General features: G+C 55.2%; 1 protein-coding gene across 5 annotated transcripts in view; it reads right to left on the bottom strand.

Annotated features, from left to right (window-relative positions):
* Window positions 1–24,873, bottom strand: part of GLI2 (GLI family zinc finger 2) — a 250,116-nt gene that overhangs the window by 41,095 nt on the left and 184,148 nt on the right. For all 5 annotated transcript variants that reach the window (XM_046659498.1, XM_046659500.1, XM_046659501.1 and 2 more), the window contains one exon: window positions 19,744–19,849. In XM_046659498.1, the coding sequence (XP_046515454.1) occupies window positions 19,744–19,849 (106 nt within the window). The remainder of the gene's footprint in view (window positions 1–19,743; window positions 19,850–24,873) is intronic.

Genomic DNA, 24,873 nt, shown 5'->3' with positions numbered 1-24,873 from the left:
GTTGGAATCCGGTCCCTCTTCAGCACTTGGTGGGGGGGTGGCAGGTGAGGCCTGAGTCCCCTCAGGGAGGAACTGGGACTTTTGTCTCCACAGGTCACCACCGTTTGGGGGAGGGTGAGCTCTGTTGCCTCCTTCCCACCGAGAGCCGTCACCAAGGAGACAGGGAGCGTTTCTTCCAGGGCACCCTCCTCCCTGTCTTGGGCCCGGGCTCAGGGGGAAGCACCAGGACCTCCTCGCAGGGTGCCCGGCTGACCTTGGATACGTCCACTGGGAGGATGTGTGAACACAATTGCCCCTTGCCCCTGAGGACTCTGGTCCAGGGAGGAAGTCACCCCTCCATGCCATGAGGCCAGAGACACAGCCATGATTCAACCCAAGTCCGTCCCACTCTCTCCCAGGACGGTGCTCCCCCATCCCAGGGACGGCCCCACCCAGAAAGAGAAGGCTGCTGAGGACTCCCTGCCCGCCTGGTGTGACGGGGCAGGAAGCTCGCAGAGGCTGCCCTGCCCGAAAACAGATTCGACACGGGATGGCAGTGAGACGGGTCAGCTCACAGGCTGATGAAAGGGTGTGCCAAACAACCCCTTGCCGGGTAAGGCACAGCAGCACTGGGTTCTGGAGACTGCTCAGGGGGCCGGGGCCTGGAAGTGCTGGGGCAGGACCCTGCCCTTGGGCACTGCCTGCACCTTCCAGAGCACTAGTCCCCTCATTAACCCTGATCCTTCCCACGTAGCTGGGTGGCCTCCGCCAGGATGCTGCCCCTCTCTGGTGCCTCACCAGAGTGGTAGAAAAAAGACCAGTGCTGAGCACTGAGCTAACAAGCGTTAACACCCTTCCCTCCCCTCTCAGCAGCAAGCCAACTGGGAGTGTGGAGCATCTACTGACCTGGGGACCCAGTACCCAAGGCCACGGCCCACCAGCCAACACAGCCACAGATGACTGTTCAGATAGCTCCTCTGGGAAGCCTCCCCAGATGTCCCCTCTGCACAGCATCACTTAGCTGTGCCCTTACCTGGCACCTCCATAAGATAAAGCTGACTATGTGCCAGCCATAACGGGGCCACATGCACGTATTTCCTTTCTAAATCTAGGTTAAAAATTCACACAGTAGGCACTTTTTGCCCATTTTACAGATGAGAACACACCAGAAAGGTGAGGCCTCTTGCCCAAGGTCACTCAGAGAGCAGGTAGTGGAACCACAAACCAAGCTGGTGGGTCTGGGCTGGGGCCTGTGCTGTGCCCGTCCCCTCGGCAGAGAAGTGGGTGCTCTTGATGACTGTGGTTCTGTGTGAGTGGGGCTCGGGCGGGCGCAGGGTCAGGGAGGGGCAGCACCTGAGAACAGAACAGCTTTCTCCCCACCTGCTTCAGCTCCCTTTTTGTCTTCATCCCCCTCCTACCCCATCACCATGCACAGTCCACTCCAGCTCTCAGGAGGGAGTTGAACCTCTCCCTCACACTGTGTGGTGAACGACTGATAAGGATCCACGGCCACACATGTTCCAAGAGTTGCCATTTTGACAGACCAAACAAAGCCAAAGGAATGAATCTCAAATGGCAGAATTCCAAGCATTATTAATGCATGTGGGGGAACAGAGGGCTTCCCAGCGGCCCTGAAATCACACCAACATTGCCAAGCTTCAAAGCAAGTCCCTCAGGGACTAGAGCTTCTCTTTCTTGGATGCTTAGGCCCATCCCAGGCGCAAATGAGAGTCCTCATGCATACTGGGTGCTGCCAGTCCTTGTGAACAGATGACCGTGCCCTGGGACCTCATCAGGAAAGATGGCTGCTAGTACAACCTGAGCCACTGCAGCTGACCCCCAGCAGCAACCTCCCACTTTGCTTCCATTTCCATGCCATCGGCTGTGGGGGCAACCATGGTCTTGGCTATGGCCCATCCAGGCCTTGAATTCTGGCAACTGCGCAGAGACTCAAGGAGGTGGCCTTGAGGATGGGAGGAGGGGCCAGCTGTGTGAGCTCATTTTAAAAGATGGTCACAGTCTCCTACGTTGTAGATATGCATGTGCACACACTCACACACTTGTAGGCTGCAATCAGCTGGACTAGCAAAGGCAGCCTGTCTGCAAGCTGTTCAGCCTGGATACTACTCTTACGTGCTGCTTTCTCCCCCTCAGTCCAACCTTGAGCTCACCTGATCCTCAGGCTACCAGTTGTTTCTTTGTGTATTTGTTCATATTCCTGACAAAATTGTCCTGAGCACTTGCTCTGGTCCAGGGACCTCACAGCCCAAGTGGAAGAGGCAGACCTGCAAATCAGGTAAGCATTGGGCAGTCTGACAAAGGCTTCAGCAGAGGAACAAATTCCCCAACTCAGCCTGTAAGTGTGAGAGAGGCTTCTCAGAGGAGGTGACATTTGGGCTGGGTTCTGAAGGATGAATAGGAGTTCATGAAGAAGTGCATTACAAACAAAGGAAACAGCATGTGTGGTGAAAGGCTGGAGTGTACGGACGTATGTGTGAAGGTTATGCCTTGAGGGGTGGCGCAGAGCCCACAGAGCACTTTGGGCTGGATCTGTATTGGACCCTTTCTCTTCTTCTGCTGGGGGTGGGGCACATATGACCCGAGCCCAGCTGATCAGACCATTCCATATGCCCCGGCACTGTGATCAGTTCAGAAATGTGAATGTGCCCAACAGCAGCTCTGGCTGGAAGCTTTGGGAAAGAAGTGTTCTCTGTCCACAGGAGGTGCTCTCTAGGTAGGATGATGCAAGCATGGAGCTGCGGGGGGCCTTGAGGGGAGGGCCCAAGAATGAAGACTGAGATGACAGATAATCAGAGCTGAGAGCTGTAAAACCAGCGTCTTGGACTGAGTCTCTGGCTACAGATGCAGCTTCTCTAGAAGTTAGTACCCTTGGCCTTTTCAGTTATCTGAGCCAATACATTTGTTTGTGTGTTTAAGCCAGTTTGAGCTGAGTTCTTCTGTCTTAGGCAACTGCCAAGGCCAGCCACGGCAAGCCTTGACTAGGACACCACCCCCTGCCCGGTGATCCAGGCCCAGCATCCTGCAGAGACCCGAGCCATCGTTCCTGGGGCTTGTCCACCCTCCTGCCTGCAGGCCTGAAGGAGAGGGCGGAGAGGTCCTGCCTGCAGCTGCTGGGGCTGGAGAGGGCAGCTGCACCGCCCTTCCATGTGTGGGCACAAGGCACAAGTAGGAGGGTCTGGGAAGAGGAACCGCCAGCTGCCTCCCGGCCTCCTCGTGTGTGGGTGTGTGCACACACACATGCACATGTTGGTGACAGGCAGCAGTTGCTGGTGACAGGCTGCACCCGGCTGCCTCTGTCGCCGTAGAGGACTCCTACGCTTCCCCCTCCCAGTTGGCGCTGGCCTGCTGGCCGGCCTGGCTCCTCTCCCTGAAGGCAGGCGGCAGCCCAGAAAGGGCTTCTCCTTACAGGGGCTTTCCTCTTCCCTCTTCCCCCCGTCCCTCTGGGGAGGGGGCCTGGCAAAGCCCCTGGACAAGATTTTAGGGCCAGGCCCCAAACCAGGCCCCAAATCACGGCTGCGAGGACGCTGCTGCCGAGGAGGCCGTCAATGTTCGCCAACCGCGCGCACCGCACCCACAACTCTGCAGGGCAGCCTTTACACCTCCACCTTAAGGAGAAGGCAACCAAGGCCCAGGGCAGTAACCAGGAGCACTCGAGGCTGCAGAGCCAAAGTGGCAGGGCGTACGGAAGGTGGCCTTTCTGCCTGCGGATTCAGACTCGGTACTTTGACATCTCCAACGGCCCCCGAGAGGCACGCTTCTGCCTCTGCTGTCTCTGCTCTCGAGGAGTTCAGCTTGGTGACCCTTTGCTGATGTCACCTTAGCTGGACCTCACACTGACCCTGGGGGTGGGGGCGGGGGTGCAGGCTTGGGGAGCCGCTCACACACGTGAGTAAAGCCTGGACTTCCTGGGTCTGAATTACGGCTCTGCACTTAGTGTGGACACTCGCCATGGTGCCCTTGCCTGCAGGCTGGAGCAGTGGAACACACGGAAGGGCAGCTGTGGGATGATGAGCCGAGTAGGGCAAGTGCGGCACTGGGCCCTCAGTAGGTACTCAGCCAGCGCCCACATCTCTTTTCTTAGATTTAGCAGATGAGCAGACAGAAGGAAATCAGAGAGTGGAGGAGTGGACCCAGCCCACAGCTTCCACATCAAGTCCTAGGCCCCTTCCACATGTGCTGGCTCAAGACTTTTGGAGGGAGATGAAAGGAGAGGCCAAGGTGATGAGAACTCTACATGGCCACATGTAACTCAGCGCCCATCTGGCCGGGCCAGAGCGAGCACGCCTAGACCCTTGGATACGGGCGCCAGCCCCGGGAGCCGGAATGGCGGGGATGTGTTCCCAGAGGGCGTGTGGCTTCCGCAGGACTGGAGGAATGAGTAAGACTTTGCTCAATGGGAGGAGCCGGGAGGGCATCTGACCCAAAGCACAGCCTGTGCCAAGGCGCACGGGCAGGAACCAACGTGCTTCTCCATGTGGTGAGAGGAGAGGACAGAGGAGCGGGGATCTGGCCTGGTACCCCACCCACGGGGCCTGTCTGGAGACACGGAACAATGCAGAGCTGAAGGGTGCAAATCCCCCAGCTCAGCATGGCCATCGGGGCAGGTTCTCCCACATGGGGGGGCCAGGAGCCGGAAGCAGAGACCCTTGGCAATCCAGAGACACTCCATCCCACGGCTTTGTTCAAAGACCTTCTCCCATGCAGGTCAGTAGGGCCAGAAACAGGCAGGAATGGGCCCCTTGTGTTCCATTTCAGAGACAGCACTACTGAGACCCAAAGCGACAGCGGCACACCATGGTGAGGTCAGCGGCAGCAGCAGGACTGGAACGTGAGGACCCAGTATCATCCTATCGCAGCCTGGTCAAGGCTACGGGCCTACACACCTTACCTCCGGCCTGCCTCCCGGGTGACCTAAGGCCTCAGTGGCAGCAGGAGAGAGCCCACAATCCTGTGCGGTCCAGAGGCAGCTCTCTCCTCAGCATCCTGGGGGCCACTGCCTTGCCTCCTCTCTAGTCCGGGGCACATGCCACGCCTGCTCATCGCAGCTTTGCCCCTCCATGTCTGTGCCTCTATCCTGCCCCTCTCCTCTTCATCCCTACTCTGCCCCATCCTCCCCCTCAGAGGTGCCAGCTCAGGGGCTCCTTGCCCAAGAAGCTCCCAGCCCCACGCTGAGGTCAGGTCCTCACGAGATGCTCCTGTGGAAGGCAGCTCCTTGCCTGCACCCTGAGCACATCCGTCTGGGCTGATCATCAGGCACCTGCGGTGATGGGCTCACATGGGGCCTGTCTCCCCACTGGACAGGCAGCCCCAGCAGCAGGCTCTGGGTCCACTTCTGCTCACTCGCTCTCCCAGCACCAGGGCCTGTGCCCACCAGGTGCACAGAGAGCATGCTCAACATGTGTCTGCCGATGAATGAATGGATGAATGAATGAATGAGGCAGTGTATGCGTCCAGGGAAGAGCACAGGCATTGTAGCGGGAGACCTGGGGTCCATCTCAGCTCACTCTTAGCTGTGTGGCTTGGAGCAAGTCACGTGCCTCTCTGAACCTAACAGTTCTGCAAAGAGCAATCCTAACAGTGCTCTTACAAATATGGAGTGAGGAGCAGAGGGGAGGGTTAGTGTGGGAGCTCATAATGTCTCTCAAAGATGCATCCACGTCCTAACCCCTGGAACTGTGAACGTTACTTTATTTGGAAAAAAGGACTTGGCAGATGTGATTCAGGTAAGGATGTCGAAATGAGGCAATTATGGATTATCACCCACATAGTCTGAAATGCCAGCACCAGTGTCCTCAAAAGAGGAAGGCAGAGGGAGACCTGACACAGAAGAGGAAGAGGCAGTGTAGAGGGCTGGGGTGGAGGCTGAAGGATGTGGCCACAAGCCAAGGAATGCTGGCAGCTCCAGAGGCTGGAAGAGGGGAGGCATGGATTCTACCAGAGAGCATGCAGAGGGAGCACGGCCACACTGACACCTTGATTTCGACCCAGCGAGACTGATTTTGGACTCCTGATCAGAGCTGCGAGAGTATAGATTTCAGCTGTTTTCAGCCCCCGAGTTTGTGGTAATTCGTTAGGAGCTAACATAGTAGGTAAAGGCTGGAGTGCGGTAGGCCCTCAGGAAGTGGCAGGCATCGCCACCCTTATTACTGTCATCTTTCTTCTGCAACAGTCAGCTCTTAGAGAGCAGGGCCATGTGTCATTTCTTGTAGCAGCCTGGCCCCCAGTAGGGGCTCCATCAGTGGCAGGCTGGCAAGGCAGGGACTGCCCCCCCCGTGCCGGGCAGGCACCCAAGCGCTGCATCCTCCTCACCGCGCTCGCAGGCTCCGGAGCGTGCCTTCCCGCCCGTCCCCTGGATTACACGCCCACTGGCTGCCCAGAGCTGAACGCGCCCTGCACACAGCCCTGACACGCCAACCCCTCCCCCAGGGGACCGCCTGCTCACGTGCACTGGTCCTGCCTTCGGGCTGAGATGCTACCACCCACCAGGATCACAGGGCCATGGGCAGGTCCGAGGGCTCAGAGTGGGGAGGCCGTGGCCCCTCTGCCCTTGTGGGGCTGCTCAGGGCTAGGCACCCACTTTTAGCCACTGGTCGGGTGGCCTCGGGCCCACTGATCTGCTAGAGGGGAAACGATTCCCCGAAGCTGGCCTTGCTGCTCTGAGCTACTCTCCTCCCCCAACTGGGGCCCCCTAGTGCCAGGGTGGGCAGGGCGGGATGCATCTGCTGTCACCAGGGCGGCCCCTGCAGAGCCGGGTCAGTGCCTGCTGCCCTGGGCCTCCTGACAAACAGAAACAGCTCCATCCAGCCCCTCGGGGTGGAGTTCAATCTCCTCTCCAAGGGTTTTGTTTGTTGATTTTAGTTTTGGTTTTTGGTCTTCTGGGGGTTTTTTTGGTATGTGAAACTGTACATTGCCAAGCTTGCTCACCACGTTTTCCACACATTAATTTTAAAAGTCCCAGAAATCACGTCCTCTTCAAAATATACTAAGGGGTTTGCAATCATAAAGGGATGTACAGTGCATCCTTTTGGAAAGCACTGGAGAAATGCCCCTCCCCAAACTGGAGCCCAATTCATTTTCCACATCAATCGGCATGTTGCTTCATGTCAGGGCTGCGCTCTGTCCATGTGGGGGGGAGGGGTCTGTAATGCAGCAAGGAGGAGAACTGTAAACAGGAGCTGGACCACAGCCCCCAGCCACTCACTGATTTGTTGCCATGTTCATGCGTCATTGCCTGGTCAGCCAACGTTCACTGAGTGTGGGCCTCTGAGATGGCGGGGAGCTGCGTGGGTCCGAGGAAGGCTCAGCCAGGACCCCTCAGCCAGGAAGTGGGGCAGGTGGTCGTAAATCTGACTGATAAGTATTACACCAGGTGTGTCTGGTCAACCTCAACATTCCCAGGGTCCACCCTTAATCCACACATGCCCAGATCTTAGCAGAGGACATGAGTGCCCATGAGGCCATAGTGAAGACAGCTGTTAGGGTGATGCTGCTGGGTGGAGAGCCCCAGATCCAGCCATGAGCTCAGGAAATTACAGCCCTCCCAAACCTATAGTCCACTTCAGTGTCTTGATAAAATCACTGTTAGGACCCCTGGGGTCACAGAGGGAGAGTGGACACTGATTTTAGCCTGCAAACGGTATACAAGGTGCTGAAGCAGAAAGAGGAATGGGAGGGAAAGAATTCATTCACTCTGCTGGGACAATCAGAGAAGGCTTCCTGCAAGAGGTGGCATCTGAGCTGGGCCTCGACCCTTATACGGGAATGCAAAGGAGGCAGTGAGTGGTGCGGGCCTGGTGTGCTGAGACAGGAGAATAGCTGCACAAAACGGAGGCCATATTGGGGAATAGTTAGCAAAGTCCAGGGCTGAAGGTCAGACCAGACGGCTGGGTGGGAGGAGAACGTGTGGGGAAAATCGTAAAGGAAATGCTGATCACCTGAGTCAGGTTACAACAGGAACGTCTCTTCATCCAGACACTTCATTATGGGAGTGAAGAGACCAGGCACAAACTGGGAGAGGATATTTGCAATACAGATAACTAACCATGGAATGAGTAGCCTTAATATATAAAATGCTTCTTCAAATCAATAGCAAAAAGACAACTCCATAGAAAAATGGGCAGAATAGCTGAACAGGCATTTCATGAGAAGGAAACTTTATTGGTCAATAAACATATGAAGGATGCTCAGCTTCATTAGTAATATGGGAAACAGAACATTAGAATCACAGGAGATACCATTTTGACAAAAATTTAAATGTTGATGACACCACCCTGGTAATAAGGACATGGAGCAGGCTGAGCCCTCAAACCCCACCAGTGGGAGTAGGTGTCGGCAAAACCAACCAGCTGAAGTCTGGCAGCACCTAGAAGGTTAACCCGAGACACCCTATGACTCAGCAATTTCATTCTCAGACACACACTGATTCCAAAGGACGGGCATACATTAGGTCAGGAGGACGGCACAGGAGCGTTCACTGCAATAACTTCAAAACAGCACAAACACAGATGCACCCGAGACACGCGTCAATGCAGACGGCTTCAGAGCAGTGAGATCTAATGAATTAAGAGCCCGTGCATTACCGGGGGAATCTCTGGAACATAATGCCACTGGTGAAAAGCTGGTTCCCAAAGAAGAGTCTGCTATGATATAAAGCACACAAAGCAAAGCTAAACAATGCATTGTGAGGGGAGTCCGACACCAGGGAGAACCGTTACAGACGTCAGGGGATGATGCACGCCACATCCAGAGCACGGCAGAGGGGTGGACCAGGGCAGGACAGCGAGGGGCACGTGGGACCTCCAGGTGCTGTCACAGCCCCTTGAGCAGGCTGAGCAGGGAACTCACCTTGGCCGGGGCATCTGTGTGCTGCCCAGGCCCCCTCCCGGCAGCCCCAGCCTGTCTGAAATGCCTGCCCTGTGACCGACACACATCTGTGTACACATGCAGTCCCTGGGACCCCCACTCCCCTTACAGCCCCGCACTCTCCAGCAGACCTCGCTGAGCGCCGGCTTTCAGCTGTCACTCCCTGCAGAGCCGAGCCGTAATAAAGACATCACTGTTTTCAGTTGACAAAGAGCAGATTTCTTACTAAGTAAACATTGACGTTCTGGGACGGAAATTAGGTTATAAAATTGCGCCTACAAAGGAGGCCATACAGATGGACTCGGTTAAGATCTAGCCACACGGGCAGCAGGGGTTAATTCGATCGCCCACCCTTTATCACTTTTTTTTTCCCCTTGGAGCAGAAGGATAAGAAGGTTATCAGCTTTTTCAAACATAAAAACCAAAAAGCATAAAAAACAAGAGGGAACTTTCAAGGAGACTTTTTCACAGCAAAGTGAGGACCTGAGCAGAGCTCGGGTCGGCGGAGACCTTGGATCTGATCCATGTGTCTGGGGGGCCAGGAACACAGCTGGCCCCGGGGACGAGGCCCTGGGGGAACGGCCTGCGTTAGGCCCTTTCCAGGTGACCTGTGACATGGGCTAACCTTGGGCATGTGGGGCCTTTCTCTGTAAGAGGAATTGTCCTTGGCTGAGCACAGCTGAGCAGAATCTTCTAGAAAGTCATGGCTTTATAGGGACCATCACATCACAGAGCAAACTCGAGGCAGCTGGAAGGAAAGCCACGGGTGGGAATGAGACATGTGGTCTTGGGGTTGGGGATGGTCTTCAGAAAAAGCGGGGTTTCATTAGACGTCACTTGGGCTCTGGGTTTAAGTATAAGAAGAGGCCGGGGGGTGGGGGGGGCACATGCAGGGAGCCACCTCCACAGTGAGAACGCTTAGCTCTGGCCCGGCTGCCAAAGCGGTGTGTGGAATTTCCTCTCCTGGACGCCTGTCAAGACTGGATGGATAATCCCAAATAGTTTAGATAAACGTCGTCTTAGAGGTGGGCGTGCTGCTGATTTCGCTAAGCTTCGAGTCCATTAGCCTGTGCTTTGAAAAGGGCCCCTCCTTCATCCTGCGTCTGCTTGGGAGCAGAGGCCCCTCGCTGGAACAGGGGCAACCCCAGAGAGGCCGTGGAGCCCCTGGTGGGCTGGGGCGGGGCTGGGGGTGGGAGGGGGGAGCCAGGCCTCCCACGCCTTCCTGCTGTCCATTCCAGTTTCCCGACCCCTCTTCCAGCCCGCCGCCCTGTATCTGCCCACTTTCTCCCCCTTCCCCTCCCAGACCCTGAGCTCCAGGCAGGCAGCAAGACTCTGCCTCCTCAGGCCCGTATCCCCAACCTCGGGCACAAGGCTGGCACACCACAGGCACTGGGTGAGTGTCCTGAAACGAGCGAGCAAGGAGAACTTTCCCCAACTGAGTTGAGCAGCCACACTCTCCTTTGCTTGGGCGGGACAGGTCACATGCACATTTCAGAGATGCTGCTCCTGGAAGGAGAGGATGAAGGATGGGGCTCCCACCGTGCCCAGCGGACTTCTGCTTCATGGGCACCAGGACACATAACAGATGAAGCGCTGCCGGCTGTGGTAATAGAGGCTCAGAGAGCAGCAGAAGGGCCCACGATTTCCCCCAGCAAATGTTCACTAAGGCTGGCAGAAGTGACCCTGAGTGACAGCACTTGGGACACAGATCCAGCAGTAATGAATTAGGCTGAATAAATGAATGCACTCTGGGCACTGGCATCAGTTTCCACCCAAAGTGCATGGACACATGCAGTGGGAGAGGGGCCTCCCCCAAAAGGCCAATCCTCCCCACCAACACCTGAAATTTTACTCTTAGTGATTAATTCCTTTGGGCGGATTACTGTTCTGCTCCCATGCTTGCCAGTAGGGTTGACACACTGTAGCCCTAGAGCTGTAAATGAGAAGCCCTTTCCTCTCTGAGGACAATCATGGCACAGAAGAGAGCTCAGGCCTGAGGGCAGATCTCCCTCGTTAGCTGAGTGATCTTGGGAGGCTCTTAAATTCTGGGAGCAGCCAGCTTCCTGTTCTATGAACTGGAGAGAAGAGCACCCACATTATAAGGTGCTGGGAGGACTGGACGTGATACCATCCACCTAGCACCCAGCAGAGCGCCTGGAACAAAAGGTGAGTGTCCTTCTAGTGTCAACACAGCAGCAAGGAGAGCAGACAACCATCCAGCCCTCACTCTGTCCCAGGAGCTGTTCCACGGGCTTCTCAGGCACTCACTAACCCTCACGACCACTGCAGGGGGGCTGCTCTGTCCCCACTTTAGAGATGGAGAGACCGAGTCTCACGGAGGTTAAACAGCCAGCCCAAGGACATAAAGGGGACAAATGGCAAAGGCAGGATCTGAACCCCAGCCCCATCTTGTTCTGCCTACAGATGATGGGGGCCCAGTGGGCAAGGAGAGGAACCAGAAAGATCGCCCCTCAACCTCGCAGGACCTTCCCCTCCCCCCTGGCCGGCCCCTCCCCGCACCTGCTCTGCACACCCGCCCCCTGCAGAATGGCCTCATTTCTGCACATCAAGCTCTGCTTCACCCCGGCCCCTGCCCTCAGCTGACCACACGGGTTCTCTCCAAAGCCCAGAGCCAGGCAGCTCATCTTCGGCGAGGGGCCGCCCATCAGCAGAGATCAAAGAGCAGGCCGCCTTATCAGACACGCTCCTCATGAAACTTTTACAGGCCAGATTCCATTATAAATGAGCTGTCTGTCCCCCGCCGCAGAGCACGTGCAGGAGCTGGGAATCTGAAGCTCCCTGAGCCAGGACAGTCTTTAGCAGGGAGGTCAGGGCGGACAGGGGGCCTCCAGGGTCAAACTGCCTGGGTTCAAGTCCCAGCTGGGCTACTCACTAGGAGAATGTCACCGGAGACAGCAGTCAACCTCCCTGTGCCTCAGTTTCCCCACTTATCCAGCGGAAGTGACAATGCTGCCTCGCTTGAGGGTGTTGATGAGGGTTAGAGGATACAGTCTAGAGCACTGAACCCACGCTGCTGTGAGTGCTCCTCAGTCAGTCTGACCCCAGCATCCTGACACCTAGAGAGGGGAAGGGACCTGCCTGGAGGGGTCTCTAAGGGCCACTCACATCACCGTGGGCCAAGGCTCCACAGCTCTGTCACCCGGTCCTCAGCCAGCCACGGGAGGAGTGTGAGCACCCTGCAGACTGCTTGGTCTTGGGGTTTCACAGGCTCTGTGTCCACCTGCCGTCCAGCTGCTCTGAAGAAGGGGTCAGCCACGGCGGGGTGGACAGAGCACTCCCCAGAGAGGGCAGAGCAGCGTGGACCCAACCGGGGAGGAGGACAAGGCCCCTGGTGGGCGGCCCTGGGCCCACCCAGCATCTCGGCCCAGCCCTGGGCAGACATGCCCTTCGGAAGTCCCCTTTCTCTCCACAAGTCTCCAAGAAGAAGTGTGCACGTCTGCCAAGGGAGAACCTTCTCTGCAAAACGCAAACGAAGCCAGTCCTGAGAGCCAGGCGGGTTGGGCCAAGAATCAAGAAGAAACTATCCACAGATCTTCCTGCCGGCCTCGGTGACCAGCTGAGGACCGGCTGCCAGGGGCCCAGGACAACGCAGGTGGGCTGCAGCCTGCACGTTTACTAATCTCGCAGCGAGCCAGTGTGGTCTACATGGATCACTAACCTTGGAAAAAAGCATCTTCGAACCCCCCAGACTACAAAGTTCAAGAGCTCAGCCAGCGGCAGCAAAGAAATGGCTTTCTGACGTGGAGCACACGAACAGAGAGCCAAACGTCCCCATTGACATGCTGTCGCTGTGCGAACCAGGGTGCAGACATCCCCAACAGCTCTCTCAGGGGCTCTGGGTAATCCACATGAGGGACAAAGTGTGCAGGTGATGGCGGGGGGCAGAGGCCTTCACACCTGCCAGCTGGCATTCCTGCTCTTTCCTTAAAGCACCTGGGCCAGCATGGTGACTATGTGGATGGAAAGGTAAGCCCCGGAGCCATCCGTCCCCAGCAAGAGCCCCTTCCTCTCTCCTTCTCCAGGCAGGGTGGCCTTGCGCCATGGCTGCTGAAGCAGTGCTCACCAAGTGCAGCTCAGGATCAAGCCACTGGCAGGGAAGCGATCAGTGGTGGTCAGGTTCAGAATCTAGGCAGGTGCTGGGGTCACAGATGTCAGAGGTCAGGTACGGAGCCAGGCGAGAGGAGGGAGCAGGGCACCCCTCGTGGCTGAGATGTTGTATCTGTCCCCACTCTGTAATTCTCACCCCCTTCTGCAAGCTGAGAATACGAATAGATTTAGGATCTGTGAGTGGGTGATGAACAGGAGCCAAGGGGTTTTTGACACCCCATATTTCGGAGTTGTTACCACTGAGAGAAAAAAGCCCTACAGCCTGCTGGCTTGGTGACTCTGGAAAGCCAACACACAGCTCTGGGCCTTCTTTCCTGGTTATACAATAAGCAGGGTGGCCTGTGGTAGTCCCCATACTCTGGTCTGTGGGCACCTAAAAATAAGCAGATTCCCGGGCCTCACCCTAGCCTAAAAGAACCAGAACTTCTGGGGTTGGGGCCTAGGAACGGGCATCTTTAAGACACACTTTAGCTCATATCTGTGGCCAGGTTTGAGAACTGCTGCATGAGATGGCGTCTATAATCCTTGTGGGCTGGAAGCAGCTGGAATTGGTCCTCTCTGAAGCCCCAGGGCAGGGCTGGGATGGGAAAGAGCCTGCAAGCAACACGTGGAGTCAAAGGTGGACTGCAGCCTCCTGAACCAGGCGCGTGAGCTTCTACTGTCCCTACCAGGACACGAGCTAATCCCGGACCAGGCAGCCCACACTCCTGCTCAGGTGACTGCCCCACCGAGGAAATGGGGAGCTCCAACTGGGGGCCCTGCCATGCCACGCCTCAGCCTTGGTCCCCATGACACCTGGCGAGCCTGATTCCACAGGGCAGGGGGGTGGAGGGGATCCTCTTTCCCATTACAGTCACCAGGCTGTGGAGAGACTACAGAGCATTTGGCCCCATTCATGGCCGGCCTCCTCTTCTCACCCTTGAAAATGGACTCTTGGAGATTCGGGAGCACGTCCCCATGGGAAGGTCACAAGAGAACCCCACTTGACCAGCAGAAACAACGCCCTGACCATCTGTCTCCCCATCACCTATGGTTTACACAGATAAACAATGTTGCACGAGGAGCCCATGGCAGCCCATTTACTCTTCCAGAACCATCTGAGCATCGGTAAGCTATGCAAGTCGTGCTGTGGGGGTGCACCTCCAGGTGACCGGGAAGGGTGGCCCCGTAAAGGGGCGGGGTGCGGGTGTCTACAAGGAAGCCGTCCAGGAGGCTCTGCTGTTTCCACCCCCTGCCCCTCCCCTCTGCAGCCGCCTGTTTGGGGCTGTGTGTGGTCACCCCGGCCCTGCTTCTCCTCTGCCTGGACCACAAGGACAGCTCTGGCTGTTCTCCTTGCCGTGTCCCCCACTTCTCCTGGCCATCCTCTAACTGCTCCTATCGTTCCCCCGAAAACAAGCCTGACCACTCCCTCCTGCTCCTGGCTGCCAAAAGGATAAAGTCTAAATTCCTCATCTGGGGGGAGAAAGACCCCTCTTCTCTCCATCCTCAGGGGCACTTCATCAGCCCCATTTCCCAGCCTCCTATGTCACAGCCACCGGACAGTATCCTCCTCCAAGGTCATGCCATGGCCTGCCTCTGCCATACAGGTCCCTCGGCCCACAATGAACCTTTCTCTAACAGGCAAATGGAAATAACAATAGCAGTAATAACCATTGTTCACATCTATTGAATGTTTCCAAACTCTTCTAATGCTTTACTAACTTTATGCCCCTTAATTCTCAAAATAACTCAGTGGATGGAGTAGGTACTATTATAATGCACTTTCACAGATGAGAAAACTGAGGTTTATCCACTCAGGTTGGTCAGCTCGCCCAAGGCCAGTGAATTCAGTGCTGGAGTCCAGGCCCAGGCAGTCTGGCAGGGCTGGTGACAGCAGCGCTCCTGCAGGCAGTGGGGAGGACCGAGGAGAGCATGGAGCACTCTGGCCGGAGCCCAGGCACACTGGGCATTCAACCACCGGAGCTATTAGGACCGTGTGAGCGAAGGGGCAGGGTCCTGGGCAGCTGAGCGGCGGCCCCATGCACGGAGCGGCAGGCAGAGGCTCCAACTCGGGCTGACGAGGGATGGCACCGCACCTCATTTGCTGCGCAACGTTTGTGTAATTAGACACATTTGGCGCCGGCAAGGAGGAGCGGGCGTCAGCAAGGAGGAGCGGGCGTCAGCAGGGGTGTGATGGATCGGGCGCTCCACCAGGCTCCGACCACATTAATCATGGGAGCCCAAGCCACGGGGGCCATTTTTCTCAGAGGCTTTGTCCTGTTTCCCTCCTGGGGCACTGGGGGGTGGGAGAAAGTATGGGCTTTCCAGAGCCCGAGGCCAGCCCTGCAGCCCTCGCCTGGTCCCCCTGTGGTCCCAGTAGGGATAACTGTCCTGAGGATAACGTGGGGCCACTGGAAGCCCAGCCCAGTGGGACACAGGGCTCTGGGAACACAGCGCTGCTGCCCATCACTGTTGTTAACTAGACTAGCCCCTCCTTGGCTGGGGAGTGGAGCCTGGGCTCCTCGACCCTCGAGCAGAAGTTAGCACACCCCTTGGCAAGGCCGACACTTGCAGGCCGGTGCACTTCTCTGAGCCGCAGCATCTGCATCTGTAAGATGCAGGTTACAATCTCATCTCGCAGGGCATCAGGGAGGTGAACCAAGACAGCAACCAGGCTCCAGCGCAGAGCTGGCCTGCTGCGGGCCGGCACCAAGACTCGCACTCCTGATTGCATTCTCCTGCCTGATGCCAGACTTGACGGTGGGGCTCGGTGACCCCAGACAAGCTGAATGGTCACCCCCAGAGATGTCCATGTCCCCATCCCTGGTACCCGTGAATGTCACCTTCTACAGGAAAAGGGCCTCTGCAGACGTGACTGAGTTAAGGATCTTGAGACAGGAGGATTATGCTGGATTCTCCGGATGGGCCCCTAAAGCAATCCGAGTGTCCTGATAAGAGAGGCAGAGGGAGAAAATTCCAGAAGAGGAGGAGGTGACGTGAGGACAGAGCAGGGGAAGAAAGGCCACGTGAGGGGAGGTAGGGGTCACGAGCCAAGGATGGCAGGAGGCCTCCAGAGGCTGGAAAAGTCAGGAAATAGATTCTCTCGTGGAGCCTCCAGAGGGAACCAGCCCTGCCAGCACTGGGGTTTTAGGCCCACAAGACCTACTGCCGGCTTCTGGCCTCCAGAACTACATGAGAGTAAGTCTGTATTGTTCTAAGTCACCAAATTTGAGGTAATTTGTCACAGCAGAACAGGAAACGAATACACTGCCCGCAGGTCTCAGGTCTAGTGACAGAGCCACGCAGGCTGCAGTGACAAGGCCATTTCCACAGGTGCCAGACCTTGCCTGCTGCCTGCCGTCATCACTTTCTACTTCTGCAGGTGCTGTGCCTACGCCTCGCCCCGCACGAGCCAGGAAGGAAGCAGATCCAGAGAGGGGACCTGACCCGCGTCCAGCCCAGAGCTGGGGAATAGAAAAGAGGGGCGGCCTCCTGGCCCCAGTTGTCCACTGGCCCAGGGAGGGACGGCACTGAGGGCCCCTCCTCCAGTGACAAGGCCCTGCCTTCAGCCAGAGCGTCTCCAGTCTGGGCCTGCAGCAGCACGGCCAGATAGGGGCCCTGCCCCAGTCTCTGATTCAGCAGGTCTGTGCTGGGACCCGAGAACCTGCATTCCTAACAGGCTCCCAGGGGACGCTGATGCTGCCAGTCCGAAGGTTTGGGGAACCACTAACTCAGGGGGTGGTTCCCTAACAAAGGGCTGTATGTGCTTTCAAGAGGAATCAGCTGGGACCATCCAGGGGACCTGTGGTCAGACATGTGCTCCCAAGAGACAGGTCAGCACGTGGCTGAGGGCCTGGGCTCAGGGAACAGTAAGTAGATTCCTAATTCTCCCCCTCCCTAAGTGGGTTATGTTATTTAACCTCTCTGTGCTGCCTCAGTTCCTTCATCTGTAAAATGGGGATGGCACGAAATGCCCATCTTATAGGGGCAAGAGGATTAAGTGAGATGAAACACAGGAAGGGTTTGCAACAGAACCTGTGGACAAGGTCACAGCTACCGTGAGAAACGGCAGTGGTCAATGGTGGGTCTTCTTACAGTTGTCACAGCTCCTGGGGATGTGGGGAGAGGTGAGCCAGGACATTCATCTGCAGAGACAGACCTGCGTGGACTCCCCCCAGGGAGCTCTTAGCACTGCCCACGTCGAGACCAGCACTGGCCCCTGAAGGGAGCACTTCACTGTAGCCCTGCTGTGCCCAGGATCTGTGTCGCTGAACCAGCCAAACACTTCTCGAGAGCAGAACATCAGCAATTCCAATCCCCTTCCAAATGGGGACTCAGATCACTTGATTCTCCCATGATTCTCAGAGGCCACCAACAGAGCAATTTTTGGGTTACTCATGGGCTCCAAACGTATGTGCCTTCCAGAAGCTGCCGGAGCTGTGGTCTCCGTGAGGCAGGCCCACTACCTGACAGGTGGACACAGGCTGCCAGCAGCAGGGCCCAGTCAAATGAGAACCCGCTACAGGCACAGCAGTAAAATGAGAAGCCCCAACACGTTGAAAGCACACAGAGGACAGCTTGAAGGGACTCCCAATGCCCGAACCTGGGATGATTTGAACAAGAAAATAAATAGCGATAACAATAGAGTATAATCATAGAATAACAGGAATATCCGCATATTTATTTGACATAAATAACCAACCAAATATAAATAAAGAAATGAGGAGAAGGAATAGCTCTTCCTGACAGTAGAATTCCTATGGATTAATCTGGAACGAATGAAGGAAATAGAAAATCACTATTTGGCAAACACTAGCAATGACTATTTTTGGCAAGAACCATGGATGGATGTTAGAGTTAGGGGGTGAAAATACGATGAGAAACAGGATATTTACACATTATCAAAGTGGTACCCCACAAGATACTTACTAATTCCAAAGGGACCAACTTTAAAGAGGAGAAACCCAGCAGACCTCACCTTAACTGAGCAATCTCCAGTGACGAGAAATGTGACACCATGGGTCCCCTGACATGCACTAGGGAGGGCACAACACTTTTATGGTTTATTCTCCAAGATGCATAATCTGAATTTAATCATGAGGCCACATCAGGCAAACCCAAATTGGGGTCATTTTATACAGTGACTGGCCTGTCCTCCTAAGTGTCAAGGTCGTCAAAGACAAGAGAGACTGAGCCACTGGATTAAAGATGACTAGAGATAGGACAACCAAACGCAAGGCTGCGTCCCGAACAGGAAAAAAGACACCAGCAGGCAATGGCCAAATTTGGGTAAGATTTCTGAGTTACTTAACAGCACGGTATCAGTCTTTGGTTATGTAAGACGGGAACATTCGAGGAACTGGGTGAAGGGCACACTGGAAATCTCCGTACTATTTTTGCAACTGTTTTTATATGTCTGAAATTTTTTCAAAGTTAAAGATATTTTTAAAAAGAAAATAAAAGTCCCAGATTTACTCTGTCTTGGAGGCAATGAGTACCCAGAAATAGGAGCCACCTGAGGGCTGGGACACCTTGTTAGTCACCTGCCTCCTGATCAGGCGTGGTACTTGGCTTTGCATACAGCGCGTGCTCGGCAAGTATGTCCTGACTTCATTCGAACAGGAGCTGGGAGAGCAGAGGGTTTGTCTTCAACAGGGGGATTGCGTGGGGAGGGGTCTCCACTCAGCAAACACTGATCGTGCACCTATTATGTGTCACCCATTGTCAATGCGGAAATGAGCCGGAAGCTCAGAGCCTGCTGGGCGGACGTGTGACAACAGATCATTCTGGCGTGCCAGTGCGGTGAGAATCCAGGAAGGGCCCACCCAGCGTGGGGGATCCCAGTGCCCCCAGGAGGAGGCGGCTCCTGCACTGAGGCTCAGAGGATCAGGAGCAGGTGGCCAGGAGGAGGAGGCATCCCAGGCAGCCTGGGCAGCAGGGGCTCAGGCACAGGTGCATGTGGTGGCCTGGACAGGTGAGGAGGCTGGGTCAAGAGGGGGCCAGCTGATCCTCCGCAGTAGGTTCCCTCTGAGGCAGGTGTGGGCAGCAGTGGAGGTGTTGGGGGTGAGGCAAAGGTTTCGGCCTCTCTTCGAGAAGCAGAACAGATGGGGTAGCAAGGAGGTGAGCCTTTGACTGATAAAGACCGAGAAAAGTAACATCAGCCATGAGCTTCCAAGTCCAGATGAGAATGAAGAGAGGTGGGCTTTGGCACAGTGAGACAGCACTGGTGACACACCCCTTCTACCCAGGAGTGTGGCAGGCAGTAGGAAGAAGCCACAAAGTACAACTTTGAGCTTGCCCTTATCAGTACAGTGACCCTATAATTTACTATCCAAACTGGGACACTTGTGAGAGTGAAAGGGGCACTATGAATTATTATGCTGCGACAACATGTAACTAAGGTCACCGTACTGACATGGGACCTTTGGCCTGGAGACGACTCCCACTGCATGGGAGTAAAGGGCGGGTGAAGAGCTTCAAGGCACTTATGTGGCCACAGCAGGACAGCCTGCAGCCTCGGAGGTGGTGATGTACAAGACGCTTCCTTCTTAGGTAACCAGAGAGGAGCTGGATGCTCGCATCCCAGCCACACATTCACTCATGGTCCCGTGTCAGTGCACTCGCGGGTGCAGAGGCGACTGTCCACTCGGGACGATGCAGATCAGGAACTCCAAAAGGAAAGACAGAGTCAGCAGAGGGGGCCGAGGCTGCCAGCCGGGCTCCCCAGTGGCAGGAGACAGCACGCCGGGGCGGCGGGCAGAGGGCAGAACTTACCCGTGCACGCCATGGACCGAGTGAGGCTCGTAATGGTACCTTCCTTCCTGGTGTCTCATGTCAATCGGTAAGGGAGCATGAAACGGTGGCAAGAGATGCTGCGGCACTGCGGAGGGGAGAGAAACAGGAGTTCAGAAACTTTCCCCTCCTTGGAAAAGCAATTTTCAAAGGACTTTAAAGCTCAATGAATTTCAGAGCAAGAGCAGTCAGGACAGGGGCCTCGCTGGTGCCCGGCTATCACACACCCACGAAGGGGGATGAATAAATAATCAAAGTCAGCCCCAGAATCCTACATCTTTCACATAAAAGATCCCCAACCGCGCTCTTGACAAAGACAAGCAGCTAAGCGCTCTTTGAACTGGGGAGATTACAGGCTCGGCCACAAATCAGGGCTGACAGAGCCGACAGGCTTCTGCCCATCCCGGCCTTGGCGGCGTGTGGCTCCAGCAGCCCTGGGTTACGGCATGTGGACGCCGCTGCAGTTACACAAGCTGGAAATGTTTACCTAGAACCATCTGTGAAGCCAGGGCCCGCTCCCAGCTGCGGCCAGCCTCAGGAAGGCCAGATCCCACCGCGCTGCCTGCCCCGTCCTGTTGGTGGCATACAGAGGGCACCTACGTGGGTCTGTTAATTCTCCAGCTCTTAATATTAATTACTGACCCCAAGTGCACTGGCGGGGGCCTCTAAGATGCAAACACCGACAGGTGAGCATGGGTTTCCAGAGGTGAGTGAGCCTCCTGTCTGCACTTGGCCTGCCCTCAACAAATCAGCATAATTGTAGGATGCTCTTTGCTTATTAAAAAAAAACTCCTGGGTACCTTAGAGGCAAACATAATTATAGGCTTTAGGAAAACAAGGCTCTTTAAAAAGTAGTTAGACTGGGAAAAGGGCTAAGAAGTGGAGATTTCTCAGTCAACTCTCACTCAGGCTGACAGCCATGGGCCAGCGGGGATCAGCGTCGGGTCTGAATGGCTGAAGCGTCTAAAGAAATGGGGCTGGGTTCGTTTCATGTGAGCACAGGTCAGCTGAGCGCCAGGCCTACCGTCATAAACGCATATGAATAACGCTGCTGTTTCTGTGCAAACAGGTTCTGGTCTGTATTCTAAACACCATGAATTCTTTTTTTTATTGTGGTAAAATATAAGTAACATAAAATTTACCATTTTAACCATTTTTAAGCAAAGTTCAGTGGCTTAAGTACATTGTTATGCTACCGCCATCCATCCCCAGAACTCTCTTCATTTTCCCCAACTGAAACCCTGTACCCACTGAACACCAACTCCCCAGCCCTCCCCTCTCACCCCCGCAGCCACCATCCTACTTTCTGTCTCTATGAACATGACTGCTCTAGGAACCTCATATGAGTGGAATCATACAGTATTTGTCCTCTTGTGACTGGCTTATTTCATTTAGCATACTGTCCCCAAGCTTCATCCATTGTAGCCTGTGTCAGAATTTCCTTTTTCAAGGTTGAATAATATTCACTGTATGGATATATTACATTTTGGTTTTCCATTCATCTGCCACCGGACACTTGGGTTGAACGCTATGAATTCTTAACAGGAGGCTTTTCTCCTGACATTTTAACCTTAATTTTTACTTGTTCAATTTTATCTTCGTAATTCCACAATACTGGGAATGTCCATGGGGACTAGGAACAAAGCTAGCAAATTTTCTCACCCTGATCAAATCAACTTGCCAAACCCAGACTCAACAATTCTTGGGCTCAAAGGGGAATTGGCTGTGGGACACAACACACGTGTGCTGATCCATTCCTCTGGTGGGGCCCTTCAGGAGACGGTGATTACTGGAGCGAGTGCCCTCACCCCTGAGGCCCGTGTCTTCTGAGGGGTGAGGCTGGGCCTGCAGCTGTGACTCTGGCAGCAGCAGAGGATGACCAGAAGCCTCTGGGAGTCAGAGACCCCGAGGGCAAACCTGCTATCACCAGTGTGTGGCTTTGAGCAGCCTCTTTATCTCTCCACATCCCCGTTTGTCCACCGGAAAATGGATCCCAATAACCACCTTCGTGGTTGCTACGAAGATAAAAAGTTCCCGTGGGAGGTGCTGAGCCCACGCCTACACACAGAGGAAGTGCTCCATAAGTCTCACTACTGACAATGACAATTATATGACGATAGTATTTGGAGCCCCACTGTCCGTAACCAAACTATGCATACACCATTTCCTAGCTGTGGGGCATGGGACAAGTTGCTCACCGCTCCCTGCAAACCCTGGGGAGGGGGAAAGGCCAGTGCTGGCCTGCTTGCACATGGGAGACAAAAAGGCCGCCCCTGAACCCCCAGGGGAGTCGGCAGGGAAGCAGTGTTCGTCTCCCCAGAGGGGCAGGAAAGGGGCTTTATGATTTTTTTTTAACGTGGCCAGGCAGACCCAGATTGCTGACAAAATTAACCTGGTTTGCTTTTGTGTATTTCTGAATGTTTCGGCACAACCGAAAGCCCCCTGAGGCAGCCAGGGTAGGTGTTACTGCACCCATTTCACAGATGAGGAAATGGAGGCCAAGGGTGATTTCAGCCCAAAGTCATGAGGCTGGAAAACGACAGAGCCAGGAGGAGAATCCAAGGCCCTGGACAGCTGGTTGTGGGCTTTTCCCTCTGCCCAGCCCAAATGAACACCCAGAGACACCTCCTGGGTGCAAGGGTGACCCCTGGGGTCCTCCCATCCCCACCTTGCTTCGTACTGTATTTAACAAATGCACTCACAGTGCCGGGCCCTGTTCTAGGCGCTTTGCAAATATCAACTCCTGGGTCTTCACAGCAAGCCCAGGCTGCATTCACCCCAGAATTCCTGGTCTTCCCATTGACCATCCCCCAGCACAGTGGTGTGCTCCTTTTCCCTCCAAGGTTGCACATGCAGAGGTTGAAGGGGGTCCCCTAATGCAATCAGAGCTCAGACCCACCCGACCCCGACTTGGCCCCTGTCTCACCAGCTGTGAGCAGAGATGTTGCTCTGAGCAGGATTAACGCAATTTCATCCAGGTCTAAAGAACTATCAAATCTACAGGAATGAAGGGCTCACGGTAGTTTACCAGGCAAGCATGAAACGGAGGTGGCTCTGACGCTGTGTGTGTGTGCGCGTGTGTTCACGTGCACATGCACCGCATGCTTTGGGGGAGGAGGAGCCTGGGGCTTCCGGGAAGAAGCATCAGGCCAGCCACCCACAGAGTCCTGCTGCAGCTGGGCCTGCTCCCTGCCTTTGGCCAGGTCCCTGGGGTGAAGGCTGTGGAGGTCACCAGGGGAAGTGGCTTTCTCTTCCCGCAGCCCTACTGCTCCCCAGACGGCTTACACCCACGGAATGAGCAGGCAGCAGGGGCTCTGGCCACATCCCCACACCTCTCACCCTCACCCCTTTGGCATCCTCTAAAGGAGTCTGGGAACACATGTTAGCAGTTCCTCCCATCCAGGCGTTGATGTGTCAGGCAGCCAGCAGCTTGAGTGTGGCAGAGTCCCCGCCCGGGTCAGGGAGGGGAAGCGCGGCGGGCGCTCATCTTTACCGACGGCTGCGTCTCACGGGTATCTGCTTAGGACACCTCATTCAGTTTTACCATCAACCCTGTTCTTATCGCCATTTTTATCTCCACGTGGTCTGCCTCTACTTCTAGGAGAGCATGGACTAGGCAGTTTGTGACTGTGGTTTCATTCTCTCCCCCTCACTGGGAGCCCCATGTGGTTTCCCAGAGCCCAGCCCAGCACACAGCACACAGCAGGCCCTCAGCAAATACGGCCTCTGAGCACTTCTGTTCCAACATGGCAGCACCCAGTGTTGGCCCAGGATGAATGGACATGCCTCTGATCAGCTAGCAGGAGCAAGGAGTCTAATCTGGGGACCCAATGTCCAGATCCCTCTGCCCACTCTCTGAGAGGCGACCCAGTCCATTCACCCCAGTGGGGCTAAGTCTGGGCAGCGGTCACTGTAGGAACAGTCATTCTTTCATTCAGTCATTCATTTATCTGCCTTGTATCAGGTGCTTGCTATGTAGCAGGCACCGTCGTAGGTCCTGGGAGCAGCATAATGCAAACGCAGCCTGCACCACTGCCCTCATAGAGCCATAGAGCTTCCCTAAGGGAGAGCAGACAAGTGGCGAACAGACCAGCAAGTGCATTTATAACATAATGTCAGAAAGTGATGAAGCTAAGAAAGAAACCAAGTGAATAAGGGAGCAGGGAGGGGACTTGGACAATGCATGAGTAAGCCAGGGCTTTCTGGAGGAGAGGGTGTGCCAGGCCAGGGGAACAGCAGGTGCAAAGGCCCGGGGAGACCTCGGGTGGGGACCAAGGTGGAGAGACCTCGGCACTTCAGCAGGAAGGCGAATGTGGCTGAAGCACGGGATGGAGGTGGGGAGACAGGAGAAAGGGTCCTGTGAACCGGGAGGGCTGTGCAAAGGATTTTGGGATCTTTTCTCTGGGAGATTTGTGAAGCCCCTGAGGGCTCCTGAGCAGACATCACATGCTGTGATGAAACTTTTCAAAAGGCTACACGAGTACACTCAGGTTGTGTCGGGCAGGGGTGTGCATTGGCCAGGAGCCCCAGACTGGCCCTGCCACTAGGCAGCCCTGGCACTTTGGGGAAATGATGTCCCCTCTCTGGGTTTCTCATTAACCCTCTGTACAATGGGGATTAGATGAGCTCTACGTTCCTTCCCAGCAGGACTATCCCGCTGCTTGTGAATGGCCACTCGCTCTCCCAGGAAAGAGACACACTTTCCCCAGCCAGTGACACACTGAGGTTTGAGGAGGGATCCCCGAGCAGCTCACAGAAGGGATTCTGTCTGGGCACAGGCACAGTTTCATCATTATGGCTGTCAACTTAAAAAGCAAATTTGCCTGTTATTTTATCCTCAAAACAAGTTTATTAGGGAATAGCCAAAAGAATTGCAATTTGGGATATACACACTACGGCAAACCACGGGCAACTCCAGAAAACAAAGGAGAGGGGCTGCTTTTATTCAGAAGGAGTAGGGTGGGGCTGTTCCAAACAAAGGCCTACTGGGGGAAAGTAATAAGTTAGGGTGGCAATGGCTTCTCATTGGCTGAGCTGCAGAGTTTCTCATTGGTTGAGCTGCAGAGTTTCTCATTGGCTGAGCTGCGGTGTTTCTCATTGGCTGAGCTGCGG

This window comes from Equus quagga, chromosome 4 (assembly GCF_021613505.1).
Source record: "Equus quagga isolate Etosha38 chromosome 4, UCLA_HA_Equagga_1.0, whole genome shotgun sequence".
In the NCBI taxonomy this organism is placed as follows: Eukaryota; Metazoa; Chordata; class Mammalia; order Perissodactyla; family Equidae; genus Equus; species Equus quagga.
The sequence above is the reverse complement of the archived record's forward strand: the minus strand, read 5'-3'. Positions and strand labels throughout refer to the sequence as shown.